This window comes from Labeo rohita, chromosome 21 (genome assembly GCF_022985175.1).
Source record: "Labeo rohita strain BAU-BD-2019 chromosome 21, IGBB_LRoh.1.0, whole genome shotgun sequence".
NCBI classification, from domain to species: Eukaryota; Metazoa; Chordata; class Actinopteri; order Cypriniformes; family Cyprinidae; genus Labeo; species Labeo rohita.
In genome coordinates this window covers 1,122,297-1,140,634 of record NC_066889.1, presented here as the reverse complement: position 1 = coordinate 1,140,634, position 18,338 = coordinate 1,122,297, and the positions used below count along the sequence as shown (strand labels likewise).

The 18,338-nt window shown below is 34.4% G+C and overlaps 1 protein-coding gene across 2 annotated transcripts in view; it reads right to left on the bottom strand.

Moving 5' to 3' along the window:
* The window catches only part of stk32a (serine/threonine kinase 32A), a 53,530-nt gene extending 35,951 nt beyond the window's left edge, over positions 1 to 17,579 (bottom strand). For both annotated transcript variants that reach the window (XM_051093126.1, XM_051093127.1), the window contains exons 1-4: positions 17,087 to 17,579; positions 15,576 to 15,716; positions 11,746 to 11,801; positions 11,043 to 11,194 (exon numbers count right to left, since the gene is read on the bottom strand). In XM_051093126.1, the coding sequence (XP_050949083.1) occupies positions 11,043 to 11,194; positions 11,746 to 11,801; positions 15,576 to 15,627 (260 nt within the window). In that variant the 5' untranslated portion in view covers positions 15,628 to 15,716; positions 17,087 to 17,579. The remainder of the gene's footprint in view (positions 1 to 11,042; positions 11,195 to 11,745; positions 11,802 to 15,575; positions 15,717 to 17,086) is intronic.
* Positions 17,580 to 18,338: the final 759 nt, after the last annotated feature.

Below are 18,338 nucleotides of genomic sequence, written 5' to 3'. Positions count from 1 at the left end.
CATTACATAAACTAAAGAGAAGTTTGTCTTATCACGCTAGCATCCAGATACATCCATATATATTTATACATATATACATATATATGTGTAGCTGAATGTTCAGCTTCATTACTCCAGTCTTCAGTGTGACAATATCCTTCAGAAATCATTCTATTATGCTGATTTATTATCAGTGTTGGAAATGTTTTTTTTTAAATGTTGATACTTTTTTCAAAGATTCTTTGATGAATTCAAAAGTTAAATAGAACAGCATTTATTCAAAATAGAAATATTTTCTAACAATATAACTCTTTACTATCCCTTTTTATTAATTTAGCACACCCTTGCTGCATAAAATATTAATTTCTTTCAAAAAAAGAAGAAAAAAAAATTACTGCTCCCAAACTTTTGAACAGCGTAACAAAAGTTGTCACAAAAGATTTCTATTTTGAATAATTGCTGTTCTTTTTAATGTTTTATTCATCAAAGAGTCCTGAAGAAAGTATCAGTTTTTTGGAGACTGTGATAGTCCTTGTGAATATTTAAAGGAGAGGAATTATTGTCCCTTGTGAAAAAGAAGTGGACTTAATTGTATTGAGTGTGCACTTGTAGTTCACTTCAAATCTTTAAAATATGTTTAAAATCTGTACTTTGGAATAATATTAATGAAATAAAAGGCCACTTATATGTATTTAAAGAGAGTAAATTTTCATGTTTTTTTAAGATACTCATGCTTAGAAGTGCACAAGTTCTACTTCAAAGTCTTAAATAAACAAATTTTTAATAAATGTTTGTCATGCTTTATAAGTACACTTATTTTGATCTGTTGACATACTAAAGCACATGGAAAGTATTTGATTATCATTTTAAATGTAGTTATTTATACAGAACATGTAATTAAAGGAGAAGTCCACTACCAAAACAAAGATTCACAAATAATGTACTCACCCCCTTGTCATCCAAAATGTTCATGTCCTTCTTTCTTCAGTCGTAAAGAAATTAGGTTTTTTGAGGAAAATATTTCAGATTTTTCTCCATATAATGGACTGATATGGTGCCCCGAGTTTGAACTTCCAAAATGCAGTTTAAATGCGGCTTCAAACGATCACAGATGCGGTTGTAAATGATTCCAGCTGAGGAAGAAGGGTCTTATCTAGTGAAATGATCAATTATTTTAATACAAATAATACAATTTATATACTTAAGTCAAACTCTCGTCTTGTCTTACTCTGCCTGGACTGTTTTTGTTCTGGTTCATGTCAGTTAATGTATGTCGAAAAACTCCCATCTCATGTTCTCCCTCAACTTCAAAATCGTCCTAAATCGCTGTTTTACCTTTTTTGTTAAGGGTGTTTGATTTTGAAATAATTTTTGAAGTTGAGGGAGAAAATACGATTGGAGTTCATGAAGAGAAAGACAAGATGAGTGTTTAAGATTAAAAAGTATTTAAATTGTACTTTTTTAAATGAAATTAACTGATCATTTTGCTAGATAAAACCCTTCTTTCTCAGCTGGGATAGTATACAATCACGTTTGGGATCGTCTGAAGCTGCATTTAAACAGCATTTTGGAAGTTCAAAATCGGGGCACCATATCAGGCCATTATATGGAGAAAAATGCTGAAATATTTTCCTCAAAAAACAATTTCTTTACAACTGAAGAAAGAAAGACACGAACATCTTGGATGAGACATTATATGTGAATCTTTGTTTTGGAAGTGGACTTCTCCTTTAAGTCTTCAAAAGCATTACACTCAGTTTGCGCTTTAGTCTTAAGTATATTTCGGTAAAGCGCTTGTACAGCAGGCTAAAATGTAGTTCTTTTTCACAAGGGTGTAGTTAATATTTATAAAGGACAGGAGAAATCTTGGCTGCAAAAGTAAAAGTCCTCAATGCAGGAGGTAATGTAGGAATAGTCTTTGCTCCTTAGAAATGTCCATCTGTCAGAGACTGAACTCAACACGTGTCTGCCGTACACAAATAGAACAGCCTTAGGGTTTATGAGCAACATAACAACAGTCTCCAGATGTTTTCATTTCACTGCTTAACGTTTCAAGAGACCGGTGTGAGTCATCTAAATGAACATGTTAACCATACGTCATAGTCAAATACACTGCAGAGCTCACTGCCGTCAGGATGGGAATCATCTCAGAATTTATAAGGAGACTGTAAACTATTAAAATATTAAAAATGCAGTGATGTTAGTTTAGACAGCTGACATTGCTGGTCATCATCAAAGTAAATCGATAGGAAGCTGTTAGATTCTCCTGAAGGTCCTATGAAAGGGTCTATAGATAAAGCTTTGGCCTATGAGATGGTTTCGCCCTGTTTATCATTTGCCAAGCAAAAATTGACAGCTTGTCTTATTGTTCAGTTTTTTTTTTTTACACAGTCAACAAGCCACACAATTTGAGAAACCATACATATCCATACAACAAACCGTGCAGGGGGAGCTACCAGCCTAAATAGACAGCTTGTTACTAAAATGAGCCAGAAGGATGCATATAAAAAGCCTTTGGTTGCAAAAAAGCAAGAGATAAAGGTAGATTGCTTAACCGTTTTTTATTGCTCTCTTAATAAAATAAACAACTTCTGGAATGGATAACACTCTACTTGGCAAGAAAACACGTAAGTACTATAGAAATAAAAATATAAAAACAGTAAGCTAGTAAATGGCTATTATATTGAGCTCAAAGTGCATTGGTTAGTTAGTTTAGTTACTCCTTTAGTTACTCTTTAAGTAGTTATTCCAGTGTGCATAATAGCAAAATGAAGGCGTGATCATTGGAAAAATGCCCCAATAAGCACTTCTTGTCCAATGGTCATGTCTTCATTTTCTATTTCTATAGTACTGCATGCTTCTCATAAGCATTTAATAATTTCTAAGTTTTTTTTTTAGTGTGAGTAAAACCTCTTTTTTGGGCTATTTTCCCTTTAAATAAAACGGCTTAATAATTATGCTCACCTGAATATAAGGTGTTTTTAACTTTCTGGTCTCTTTAACAATTATATATCACTTCTAAATGATCTTATACAAAATTATTAGTAGTTATTTGGATTGACGTGATCTGGTAAAACATGCTTGGTAAAAATTTATATAATCAAATTATCAACTTGCCTAATAATCATGCACATACTGTAGTTTTTGTTTATAGTTTTAGTTGATTTACTACTAGTTATAATACTAAAAATACTGAAAATAAGTATTGAAAATATTGAGGGTTTTTTTATATATATATTTTATTTTATTTTAGTTAATATTTTATTTCAAGCGGTGAACATGTTTTTGGTTTATGGTTTTAATTTTAGTTAACGATAATAATCCTGCCTTTGAAATGAAACGGCAAGAAAGGTTAATTTAAATTTGTTTAATTAATGTTTTGCAAAATACAAACACATTTTTTTAACTCTTGCATGAATTTTTCATTCTCTAATGACTCTTTGAGGCAGTTTAATTCATATTTGAGGGCATGACTGAGATCCTGCACTACTGCAGAAGAACACATCTAATAAATTACTGATGACAAGGAAAAGGCATGGCATGAAAACCTGCTTAAGATGCCACCGTGAGACGTGTCAGATTGATTCTAAACTGCGCTTTGATTGACAGGCTTTATTTGTCCGTTGGCAATGCCTGCTCAGCGGCCCCTGACAGAGAGGGACCGAATTACATCGTGCTGCTGAGAAAGCGTAAGGTGCGAGCCCACTTCGTCAAGCTATACTTCCTGTACAAGCAAAAGATTGATTCACCTTGAGTGCATCTGGGACCTCAGTTTAAAAATGCTAAAGGCATAATCTAACATTATTCAACATCAGAATAAAGCTACACATGTGTGCTCATAAAGCTATTCTCTCTACATGCTATTCTCTTGTTTTAGAGACTCAGACATCATGAGATGAGAATTCAACATCTGCCGAAACCTGATGTTCACAAGCAGAAGAGTTTGAGGGAAACACACTCCACGTGAGGCAGGAAATAGCGTGAGAGCTCCTCTCTTTAAATATAAAGGAGGTTGTAGTCTCAGCTGGCCATGGGAGTAGAGCCTACATCTACATTTCATTAAAAGTAATAAGGCTTTCTTTTTAAGTTTTTTTAAGTTGTAATGCAAAGAGAAGTGTTATATCTGAACGCTGCACTGAGAAATATTTGAAGTAACTGTCTATTGCCAATTATTTTACTGCAGTGGTTAATGACAAAAACTTTGGCTGCAAATTATATCACCAACACAGTTTTATGGTTCTGCATTTGCTGAAACCATAATTGCAACAAACATTTGCAAACAGTAATGCAGAGTTGCACAACTGGAATTACAGTTCTCGACCTGTGGTTTATAGTTTCTTACTAAGTTTCTTACTTATTACTAAGTGATTGGTTATAATGTGCAATGCTGTTAAAACATGTAAAAAGAAATATGATGCGATATGAGCAGATCTAAATGTGATGCCGCAATCAACACTTTTCCTTTTGTTTTCACTTTATTTACAACAGCTGTGATAGATTTAGTTTAATTGCATAGGAGCATATTTGTCCAAATTGGTGGCATTTTAGCCTCAAGCCCCCATTAATTTCTTTCTTTCTTTCTTTCTTTCTTTCTTTCTTTTTTTTTTTTCTTTTTTTTTTTTTTTTTGATTGTGTCAATTAAAGGGACAGTTCACCCAGAAAATTAACATTTTATTATTACTTACTCAACCTCAAGTTGTTCCAAGTTCCAGTTGTTTCTGTATGACTTTCTTTGGTAACAGTTTATTGCAATTCTCACTATTAACTAGTTGTTTATTATAATGCATATTACTAGCATACTGGCTTTTTATTAGTACTTAGAAAGCACATATTAATGCCTTATTCTGCATAAACATGTTTTAGAAAACTTAATTTTACCCCATACCTAAACTTAACAATTACATTACTAACTATTAATAAGCAGCAAATTGAACAAAAAGTTGTAGTTAATAGTTAGTTAACAGTTTCTCACCAGAGGTTTCTTTCCGCTGTTGAGCACAAAAAAAAAAGAAAGATATTCAGAAAAATGTTGTTGATCAAATAGTTCATGGTAACCATTGACATGGAAAAAACACTATGAAATTTAATTTTTTTTTTTTTTTTTTTTTTTTTTGTATTAAATGGAAAAAAAGAAACTCATACAGGAACAAGTAGAGCGTAAGTAAATGATGACAGAATTAAACAATTTTGGATGAATTGTTCCTTTAATTGCACTTTAACTCCTTATATATGAAGAGTTCAGAGGCAAAACCAGCTAAAAGCCATCTCGGTCAAAAATGAGATAATGATACTGAGCGAATGCTCCTGACACATGATTGCTGTGATCTTGCCAAGTAGAACATGTTCCTGGATCAACATCTTTTGTTGATCCTGGATCAACATTACTGTCCAAAAATATAGACTCAACCCAATCCCTATCTCTAAACCTAACCATAATTTATTCCTATATATATAGGTAATAGTAGAGTAGTTTTCAACCTTGCAACCTCTTTCTTAATCGTGGTTTTTATATGTTTGATAACAAGGAATACATTGTTTTTTTTTTTTTTTTTTTTTGTTTTTTCTTTTTGAAAACACACAGAGCTGTCACAGTATTTACTGCTGTCACTTTTGAGAAATAGGTGTTTGATCCTTGTTTGATCCTACTAAACAATTTCAGAACAGATCAATGTTTATTCATTCTATATTTGCCAAAGATTTCTGACTGTATGAATTTTGTTCTGTCAATAGTTGCATGAGCAGGATTCCAGCTGCCAAAATTCCTCAGAGAAAGAGTCAGTGAAGCAGCAGAGAGAGAGAGAGAGAGAGAGAGAGAGGAGCACAGTATCTTGATGTCTTTCACATCTGACCTTGAGAGCCTGTTTCGGTCCGGCAGAACTCACACGAATCCGCAGCACTGCAGGAAAACACGCACAGCGCTCACCTCGGTCTCAAACTGCCGCCAGCACATTACCATTCCCCAACCATTCTTATCAAATTTACCGTCCCATGCAGCACAGCTATTATTTAGAGAGGGCGGTTTTCTCTGCTGCGCTGTGGGGCATTTATACTTATTATTACATTTGTAATTAAAAAAGCAGTGGTATTGATTTAGTCATTTGCAATTTAGTCATTCCTGCATCACACACTGACAAGAATGATGGTTTGTGTGCCAATATGCTTCAGTGAAGCCTGATAAAGAAAACAAGATGTGTGTCATAATATTTTAGGCGTGTTTGGCATCGTTTGTAATTGATTGTAAATCAGATTGCCATAAAACCAAAGTGATCTTATTAGTGTTCATATGTGTGCACACATAAGTTTTCTTGGCGTGGCTTTATATATTTGAGTATTTTATTAGTTTTATTTTATTAGTTTTACATTTGATAATATTTTTAAAGTTCATAAACTTAAAGTTTAAGTTAATTGGTTTTAATTTTGTGCAACAACCATGTTAATTGCATCTAACTTGGAATATTTAGAAAGCTCACTCATGCCATTTGTTCACGTATGAACACATTTTGATACATCCTTTGACATTCATAAAGTATTGAAATTAATAAACTAATTAGCTCACTCAGTATTTCATGTTAAGTGCATACGCTTGTGTACAAAATCTGAAGTTCACCTTAATCTTATAGAGTTTATTAACTTGAAAAAAATTTAACTGATTATGTACATTTTTGCTCTTTTGTTGAACTTATTACACTGTAGTTTATACATTTACTTGATCTGACTTTTCACACAGAAATCAGTTAATTACATTTATATTTTAGATTCGTATATATCATATTTAGGTTTAATGATGATGGGTGTTGATATATTGAATAGACACTAAAACACAACAGTGAAAATGCACATGTAAATGTTAATGTACAAATACTGATGAGATCATACCAGCAAAAACAGAGTAATGGTTGAGAGTTATGTTGTGTGTGAATCAAATGAGGTCACGATTTACTGAAATAAAGCAGTGAACAGCATTAAAATCTTTCTAGATATGAAGTGCGCTTGTATTTCTAGTATTCTGCTCCATGCATTTGTCAAGCTAAAGGCATCCTGACAGTGACTGCACTGTTTTGTCCCATATCCGACTCTAAATTTCATGCTCCAAGTGTTAGCAATTTTATGCCCCATCTCCCAACATGCCGAAAGCTGAACTACAAAATTTCTAAACACAAAGACAAAATATATGTTTGATTCAGAACTACTTCAATAGGCAGCATAATTAATGAGGCAGACACTCGGACGCTGTCATCTGATAAGCTGCTGCTGTCCACCTATGGAAATTTGGGATTACCTTGGCTGTGTCTCAACACATAGTGAGCTGCCAACTTCACACACACAGATGATTCAAACACTGCTTCAGATTGTATAGTATACAAACTAGACCAAAAAAAAAATTGTCAAGACAAACTTTGGGTTAATTTGAGAAAGCCTGAAAGCTTGAATTAGTTGTAAAAGGCTTAAAGTTTGGAACATTTTTAAAGTTTGAAAGTTTACATTTTAAATTCAATTAAAGCTGCAACCAGTGTTGAAAGGGCACTCACACCCGGGCTCACAGCCACCCTGTGGCTTCAGGAAAACAGTGAACAGTCGGCAATATGCATTTAAAGTGGTGAATACAGAAGGAATATTGAATTGGAATATTGGAACAGGATATTGGTATGTAGATGTGTTCAGGCCAGCACTTTTATCAAACATATGAAGTTTGTTGCAGATTGAACATGGTATGTTTGAGTTAGTGTAAAACATGACATATCCTGCGCCAAAAGATCGGTCATTTTATGGCTGAGTTACAACAACCCTATTCTATTTCCATGACATCGAACTTTGTCACGCCGCTATGGACACACCCTTTAAAGGAACACTCCACTTTTTTTGAAAATAGGCTCGTTTTCCAACTCCCTAGAGTTAAACAGTTGAGTTTTACAGTTTTTGAATCCATTCAGCCGATCTCCAGTAGCACTTTTAGCATAGCTTAGCATAGATCATCGAATCTGATTAGACCATTAGCAGCACGCTCAACAATGACCAAAGAGTTTCGATATTTTTCCTATTTAAAATTTGAAGTAAACTACTTCTGTAGTTACATCGTGTACTAAGACCGACAGAAAATGAATAGTTGCAATTTTCTAGGCCCATACGGCTAGGAACTATATTCTCATTCCGGCGTAATAATCAAGGAATTTACAGACTTCTTGTGCCTGCTGCCCCCATGGTACAGCAGCAAAGTTCCTTAATTATTACACCGGAATGAGAGTATAGTTCCTAATAGAGTTGTCAAAAGGTACTGGGTTCGGTACTGAAAATTTAAAAACGCCTTCCCTTTGCTTCACGCTCCTCACCGAGCTCTCACACATAAGCACAACGGGAGTGTTTAAAGGGGTCGTCGGATGCCCATTTTCCACAAGTTAATATGATTCTTTAGGGTCTTAATGAAAAGTCTCTAATATACTTTGATTAAAAATTCTCAATGGTTTTGTAAAACAACACCCCTTTTACCTTATCAAAATCAGCTCTGCAAAAATCATCTCATTCTAAGGGGTTGTTCATTTAAATGCAAATGAGCTCTGCTCGCCCCGCCCCTCTCTTCTCTCTGTGGAATGATGATCCTGTTTACTTTAGTCGCATTTAGCCGCGTTTAGCCGCTAAACTATCTAACTTCCACGTTATAAGGAAAGGCGATCGCAAAGATTCATAAAAAAACGCTTATACTCACTTCTGCTGTAAGTGAAGCTGGATCATGAATGATTTGCGCGAACATAGACGGATATATGTAGATCGGGAGGCGCATTCCCTTCACAAACAAACGTAATCTCCTGCATCTTCAGCGGCTCAGATGTCGGGAGTAAATGACGACCACTATGTTCATTATTACATCCAGCAACACAACACCTCAATTGCTCAGGCATCTGAGAACGGCTCGATTTGAAAAAGGGGTTATTATTTTTACAGATTAATTAAAAACCACTGCCTGGATTTTTATCATTATAGGGTAGATTTGTACATACACTGACAACACACATTAATGTTCAAACAACATGAAAAAGTGAACTTAGCATCCGATGACCCCTTTAAAAGCCGTGTCTGTCAGCAGATCTATGTGCAAATGTATTAGGGATCAGCTGACACACGAGGCTTTCAAACGCTCCCGTTGTGCTTATGTGTGCGCGCCCGGTGAGGAGCGTGAAGCGCTTATCATTGTAGCCAATCACAGTCATGTCTGTTGAGCACGTGAACACTATGTCCACTCAGCAATGTTTAAAAATCAGCTCAACAGCGCTCAAATGTGAGTGGGAAATGGACGTTTTTAAAATTTCAGTACTGAAAGTACCAAACCTGGTACCTTTTGACAACTCTAGTTCCTAGCTATATCGACCTAGAAAATCACAACTTTTTATTTTCTGTCGGTCTTAGTACATGATGTAACTACACAAGAGTCAATTTAAAATAGGAAAAATATCGAAACTCTTTGGTCATTTTTGAACGAGATGCTAACGGTCTAATCAGATTCAATGATCTGTGCTAAGCTATGATAAAAGTCCAGTCTCCAGACCCGGAGACTCAACTGTTTAACTCTAGGGGAGTTGGAAAATGAGCCTATTTTCAAAAAAAGTGAACTGTTCCTTTAATGAAAACTCAAGAGCTTTGCAATTTAACATCACAAAGGCCTTTAGATTAGACTGACTAAATATAATGTTGATGTCATTAAATCTCAAGGTTTGTTACAAGTTTTGTCAAGTTTGTTACAGCGTAAAAAACATGTCACTTCCTGTTGACAGCAGGTGGCGCTATGGCTATAAGTGAATATGGTCATGGGCATGTGATCAGGACAGGACTTTGTCAAACATGAGAATTTTGGTGAAGACTGGACATTGTATGACTGAGTTATAACAACTTCCTCTTTCATGGCGAAACATCAAAGTTTGTCAGGTCGCCACGGACACGCCCTTCAATAAATACTCACGATTTTCACAATTTAATGTCACAAAGGGCTTTCTATTAGACTGACCAAATTTGGTGTTGATCTGTTTAAATATCTAGGAGAAGTTTGTTTAAATACAATGCCTGAAAATTGCAAAACCAGCACAAAGCTTGCAGAGAAAATTAAAAATAACAGACTTCCTGTTGGGTTTTGGACTTTTTTGAAGGTACAGGTGTGTTACCTGTGTCTACCGAACTTTGTACACGTATGTGAAACATACCTTGGCACTTCGTTGAAATCTTATAGGTGGCGCTATCGAGCCATTTTGACACACCCACTTCTGAAACCCATTTCAAATGTAAATTTTCACCACTTTTGGCGTGTGTGCCAAGTTTCTTGAGCTTTTGAGCATGTTTAGGCCCTCAAAAATGTGATTCATTTTGGAGAAGAAGAAGAAACTGAACAATTCCAAATGGGTCCTTGCACCATCGGCGCTCGGGCCCTAATTAAATGACATATTTCGAATCAACAACAAAATCTGAAATAAAGTGCCCCAAAAATGTTGTTCCTTATGCTCAAATACCGTTAAAAAAACGTATATTTCAGTCTAGATCAGCCAATGCGCAGGTGCAGTCATAAGCACAAGTCAGCTTCTAATAGCAGCCGCAGTGACGCAATGACTTTATCAGATTTACCAATCAGCAATTGGGACTTTCATTTAGAAGGCAGGACAAATTCCACCAATTTGCACGTTGCAGTTTGTCCTATTCATTATTAATAGGAGTCAACCTTCTTTGTATATCAACAGTGTTACTATGTAAGCCACTTAGTCAAGTCTCTCACAAACCGAAGGACAGTTTGATAATCGTCTACTTATAAACTTTCATTTCAGCTAGAAAAACGTGGCCAGCTGCAGTCAAAATCAGTGACTCAGCTCATTAGGATTTGAGGAACATTTGACTGTAGTTGTTAGACTTGTTTCTTAGTAAGCTGCTTATATGCTGTTGGAACACTGTAAGGTCACCTGTTTATGATTATTACATCATGAAAATTGAACCAATGTACAGATTAATATTCAGGGTTATTTTGTATATTATACTGCAGTTTGACTTCGTTTCAGCACTGATGAATCACTTAATGAATTCATGAAACTCACCAGAAATTGACGAGGAACGGGTGCTCAAGGTTCTGCATGATCTGGAGCTCTTTGAAGACGTTGCGCACTTCATTGCGCTCCACACACTTCAGTTTGTTCATATACTTCATGGCGTACATCTTCTTCGTATCCTTTTTCTGGACAATGCAAACCTGAAGAAACAAAAACGTACAAGGTTGTTGTTTTTTTACAAAAAATTCTGCTATTAAACTTGAATATTTTAAAAATAATTTGAAATAATGCAAACACATTTATTTAACAACAGCATATGCCATTTATTAACAACTTCTGAGCTCACAGTTAGTCTGTCTTTAAAGATTTATGTTATCTTTAAAAAAAAATCCTTTTCATTATGGAGAAAATGAATGGAGGTTTTAAGCTATACTTTTGAGTTAACAAAGATAGAATCCCAGAATAAGGAATACTGGCTAGAGAGTTCAAACATATTGAATATTGGGCATTAATAGACATTAACAGTTGACTTGCCATACTATAGAGTCAACATAGTAGTAATTAACCATCTCTCGGCCAGCTGGTGCACTTATTCTTGAGTCAATTGAATCAACCAAATGAGGTCTTAATCTACAGTATCAGTGTTTTAAAGCGCAATCAATGGAGGTCACTGACGTTTTTCTTTGGCTTCAGTACCATCAGCTTCAAATTGTTTGGTTGTGTTTTTCTAGTAAATATAAGCAAAACTTACTTTGCCAAAACTGCCTTTACCAATGGCTCTCAAGATCTGAAAGTGGTCAAAGTTGACTGTGGAGAGACAATAAATATACATATTAGTGTACAGTATAAAACACTAATGAAATATATAACAGTGCATTACAAGATCATCTTTTTGTTCTTCTCTGGAACACGCACACAGATTTCTGAAAAATGTCTCAGCAATTTTGGTTCACACAATGAATTCAGTGGAGTCTATAAGTTTCAAGTTCCAAAAAGGACATAAAGTACACCATATTTGAGAACAAAGAGATTCAATCTCAAGGACAATTACTCTGCTGAATGGTAAATAAAATAAGCTGACAGTAGTTTTAAATTTCTTTATAAGTTGCTCATCTGATTTAAACTGGTGTGCAGTCCAAAAAATTAATGCACAATGTGTTTGGTTTGTTCCAAAAGACATTTCAGCTGAATCTCACTCCTCATCTGATGCAAAACTCATAGTCTGACCTGTGAATGAACCGCGTCCCATCTCTCTGCTCTCACAGCTCGTCTCTCTGAAACTGCAGTCTGAGTCAGTCTAAAGCATCCTGTCAGCAGCAATTACAGCTTGATGGTCGCTACTCGATGGTCACTATTTCTGTTGGTCGAGGACCAGCGATGATTGTTATATTTTAAATCAGAAGTCTCAGAATGCTCAGACAGTCACAGAGAGTATATTTATTTTGTGTGGAACTTTATTTTACAGTATGTGCACTTGTGTACTAACCCAAGTATATTGACTAATATAAGGCAACTACATAGACTTAACGTGGGTTAAGTTTAAGTTTAGGGTTAGGATTTGGCTTTGTACCAGTTACCTTGTTAGGGAGAATTACACTGTTTATTCTTTGCATTTTATCAGTAAATAAGTTTTAACTAATCAAAAGTAGGTATATATATATAAGAAACCTAACTCAAAATAACCTTTTTTGCATATTATGTAATAAACAGTGGATTTCTATGCAGTGACCCCTAGTTAAACTTACACATCCATATTATATATGGAAATACTTCAACGTATAAAGCATATCATAAGTGTTTTTTTGAAATAGCTGATAGTGGTTACAGAAATTAAGGACACAGCTGTCAAGCTATATAATTGAACTCCTATGTCATTAGGACATTAGTCGTAATGTAGTAATCTCTAAAATGTACATCATATTTCTTTCTTTCTTTTTTTCTTTTTTTTAATGTATACAAAGTATTGAATTATGGTCTGAGGATAGGTTGTTTTTTAAGTAAAAATGTCATAAAATAAAGATAAAATGAAATGAAATAAACGTCAAAGCTCAAACACTGTGCTCTTTAAATGCAGTGCTATTTTAAAAAGTAAAGGTACATTTGAGGGACATGTTTTGTCCCATATCTGAAGAATCGGCGACCTATCAAGTGTGGGCAAACGATCTAGGACAGCCACTTAGAGAACGCTGACACCCTTTTTCACAGTGACTTCCAGAGGGGTCAGAGGCATGTCCTAAATACTAAATGCCCCATCTCTAACAGCAAACTCCTACCACAAAGTTAATAACAATGACCAAATTAAGGCTACAAAAAGCTTCAAACTCTTAATAAAATGTTAAACATGCTCTGCCTCAACTTTCAAGAGCTTCATAAACCCACACATGCACAGGAGTGCAGGTAATGTTTTTCTCTCCATCAATACTGTTTAATTATTAGTTTTGCTTGGTAAGGAGATAAATGATACCTCATGTCATGCATCCTGTGCAATTACTTTTCTAAGCAATCTGACTTAAATGAATCCCATTAGGCTTTAAGCCTGTAAAATGTTTCTAAACTCCACAACGAATTTGTTTAACAGAATATAATAAGACTACAAATGATCAAATTCTCTGTAAACACCTGTGGTTTTTATGATGGTCAAAATGATATGAAAATGAACTCATTTTCTGTTTAATATAATTTCATTCATTTTACTTGACAAAACTGATCATGTGGGTGACTGTGTTGTTTATTAGTCTGAATCATCTGACCCTGTTGTTTATTATATTTGTTTGTCACATCACTTGTGTACTAACTTCTTGATTAAATCAGATTTTAATAGGAAATTTTTACATATGTACATGCTTTAGGTTTGGTTTCATGTGTTTATGTTTTGTTTAGCTTTGGCTGTTCAGACAAATGTTTTGATTTGGTTTTACGCATTTTTATTTTGTTTGTTTGTTTACATGTTTGTTTTGTTTTTGTTGTTCAGAAATGTTTTGGATTTGTTTCTTGCATTTTGTTTGGTTTTGGCTGCCCAGACATGCTTTGGAATTGTTTCATGCATTTTGTTTCGTTTGTTTGTTTGCTTGTTTGTTTTGTTTTTGTTTAGGCTGTCCAGAAATGTTTTGGATTTGTTTCATGCATTTCATTTGGTTTTGGCTGCTCAGACATGTTTTTATTTGTTTTTTTGCTTTGGCTGTTCAGAACTGTTTTAGATTTGTTTCGTGCATTTTTTTGTCTGTTCAGATTTTTTTTATTTGTTTCATACATTTTAGTTTGTTTGTTTGCTTGTTTGTTTTGTTTTTGTTTTGGCTGTTTAGAAATGTTTTGGATTTGTTTCATGCATTTTTGTTTTGGATGTTCAAACATGTTTTGGGCTTGGTTTTCATATCAAATTTTATTTTGTGTCAAATTGTCAAACATTCTACACACACAAAACCCAAGGAAATTTTCCCATATACTAGCACCACTCCCATTTCTTTTTTCAGAATATGTAAAAATCTAGTTTAACACCCATTTACATGATTACCTTGTAAAATGGGCCAATCAACTATAACTGCTATAACTGTACTTGTGATAGCCCATCTCTTTCTTTGACTCATTCACACACACACACACACACACACACACACACAGGTGTATTGGAATCTGTGGTGTAAATTTTTAGACCCACCTGCACACACAGACAGATTTATAAGAAACTCAATAAATGACTTTCTGCAGTCAGCAGCTACAGATCCAGTTATATAAGTTTACTTTGGAAAAATCCAGGTTTGGAAGTGAGCAATCTAATATATTCTTTAAAAAAAAGTAATTAACTGTTTTGTCAGGATGCCACAGTGCATAACTACATTTAAGTTAAAATAAAACTTTTGTGACTGTACATAGCGCATTGTGATTGGTTTACAAGACACATATTGGGGAAAATTATTAACTATAATTTTATTCTCTTTCGCACACAAAAAGCTGTTGTTTAACATGAGAAGACTTGGAATACATACCAATTTTATACCATGGTCAGTCTGAATACTTGATTCTGATTGGCTGGAAGGTGTGCTTTAAAACTGTTTAATGCACAGGTAGTTCCAGTCAGTTTCTGTATTAATGCGCCACCTTCATTTAATGCCCTGCGCTTTCCATATTGGGCATTGTCCCTTCATTATGACACTAAATAGTGCTTTTTGTCCTTTTTGGAGGTTGACGGTGCCTCGTTACTGTATCCTTTCATTGTATAAAAAACAGCAGCTCAAACATTCTGTTTCTCAATTTAGAGACATGATAGTCATACAGTTTCTGAACCACAGAGTGGGAATAAACGATTAAAGAATTTCGTTTTTGGCATATTTTGTCTTTCCTCAAATTTGTCTTTTCCTTGTGATGTTCTGATAAAAACAATTTACATTTTTTAACATTCCACAAATGACACAGTTCCACCTATGTTTAAATAAAGCATCCTAGCAGTTATAGAGTTATAAGTTTGGGTGAAGAATTAGGCCTAGTTCACAGAGTAATTCATGTCTTAGTGTGTTATGAATGTGGGTCCTCTGTCCAACTATAGGAACTGGAACAGCTTGTTTTGCTTTTCAGAAACACACTTACCCTCCTCTGGGTCATCGCTGACCGACGTCCTGCTGGACTGACCGAGTCCCATGACTTCTGAAGAGGTGAAGATTTCTGCTTTAAAATGGAAACATCCCCTGTGTTCGTTAATAAGGATATCTACCTCTGTCGAAGAACAACCTGTGACAGAGACAGAGTGAAGAGTGAGTGTACAAATACTTGTTTTCTCTAGCAGCAGTTTTGTTTTGTAAAAAGCCTGCAATTCTTACTTTAAAGAGCAAGTCTTTAATTATTCAGCAATAAAAATGAATTTTGTTGGTATAAAGTCATGAATTTAGGTTGATTCAGTGATGCTACATTTTTTTTTTATTTAAATAAAATGTATGTGGTTACAATTCTTTTTTTACAGTGTTGATCAAAACTGTCTTAAGTTATAGTACATGTTGTCCTTTCAAATGCTTTGCTGTATTTGTTGGACAAACAAGTGAACACAATACTACCACTCTAATGAAATATACAATATAGAATAACAGTAGATTTTATCTGACAGAGTAGTGCTTAAAAAAACAAAAATAATAGATATTTTGTGGAATATGCCATTCTACCCTAGTAAAAAAGTAATAGATTTAAAATGCATTTATTTTCTACTAAGTATACTTCCAGCCTATTACCATATACTGACATATCACTTGAGACTTACTGATATAAAAATTGTAATTAAACTTTATTTGGACTACTACTTGTGCACAATTAACATTTCTTAAATATATCTTTAGTTGGACTTCAGCACTACTTCCGCACAATTAGTTGTTCCAATTTAGCAGTTTAGTATACTAAAATTACAATTTCAGGATATTTTAAGTACATTATATGTAAATGTATTTGTAGTATACATAGCATGGAAAAAAAATATTTTAAATACATTTTAGTATATTTGTTTTTCACTAGGGTAGTATTTCAAAATTGCATGTAATCTCTCAGAATCTTTTTTTTTTTTTTTAAACATATGACCACACAAGAAATTGACAAAAATAAACCTGCCTTAAGAAATATGCGGACACACTTTATTTTTAAGCTCCAGTTCTCATTATTAACTAATATTTGCCTCAGTAAACTCTTCATTTGCTGCTTAGTAAGGTAGTTGTTAAGTTTAGGTAATGGATAGGATTAAGGAATCTAAAATATGCTCCTGCAAAATAAAGCAAGTGCTTTATAAGTACTAAAAACAGCCAATAAGCTGTAATAAACATGCTAGTTAATAGTGAGAATAGGTGCTTAAAATAAAATGTGACTTAATATTCACTGGATAAAAAGTGTGGCAACTTGCCCCTATTAAAATAGTACTCACTGTGACAGTGTGCAAGTAATACTTCATTACATTGTACGTGTTGTTCATTGGTAATTACTCTAGGATTATGTGGCTGTACAGTAGAGTGTAATGTAAAGTCCACATACAGTGGAGTGCTGAAAGGTATGAGTTAGAAAACACGCTGTATAGACCTGTAGCTGAACTCCGTACATGGTAAAATCACCAGAAACCACACACTTACCGCTTTATATGGCAGGATGATTGAAATGCTCGACTGGACGAATAACAGCGGCTATTAAAGCGATCCCGGCAGCAGTGGTGACAGACGAGACTGCAGTGTAAAGGTGAGCGCTGGACACGGAGACTATCCCACACAAGTTCTCCACTCACCGCAATGCCGTGATAAGATCCTTGCGGAGCCGGAGTCAATGACACACTGATGCAGAACACACGCACATGCTGCTTCAGCTCCCGAACACACGCCAAAGTCCAGAGACACTCACGCCTGCATCACAGCACACACATCCGATCCGATCCGATCCGATCCGCCGACAGGAGCCGAGCAGATGACATGCGTCCGATCCCGGATCAGTGCGTGATGAGAGAGAGAGAGAGCTGCACGGCTGAGCCCACGTCCTCAACTGTTGAATAAAGGCATCATTATGCGTCTGACTACAGATCTGATTTGCATCGCATGTGATGATGATGATGGTGGTGGTCAAAGTGTCCCACTGCCGGGGAGCTTCATTTATGCATAATGTACCTCAAGAAGCATGTACGCAATGTTAGTGCACTGGTCTCCCCAGACCATGCCTTTAATTTATTCAAGAATTCTTTTTTGAATACATTTAAACAATGACATAATTTATCGTCACTTCTTTCAAACCATTTTAAAATTATGTATTAATAATAACAATAATCATATATATATATATATATATATATATATATATATATATGTATATATATATAATATGTCATATTATGTTATATGTTATAATTATGAATTTCACTGCTATTCATAATTCAAACATTCATGATCTTTTTTTTGTAGTATATGTTTTTCATTCATTCATTTATTCATTCATTCATGCATGCATTCATTATTTATTTAATTTGGGTTGAAAACGTGTTTAAACTTTTTTTATTAATTCATATTTGTTTTTCTTTTTTCTTTTATATGTTTTTCATTATTTATTTATTTATTTATTTATTTAACTTTATTAAAGTAGGGTTGAAAACGTATTTTCATTCATTCATAACTTTATATATCCTTTATTGAGTTTGATGAATGACTTTAGATAAAATTATAATTACACAGTAATTAGAAAAGAATAGAATAGAATAAAATAGAAGCACATCAGTGATTGCAGATCAAACGTGTGTAAGTCAAAGACAAGGTCATGTGAATTTTCGCAGATATTTGCTTAGCATGTTTTTTTTTTTTTTTTTTTTTTTTCTTTAGGCATATGAGGCTGTAATGAATTTGCTCT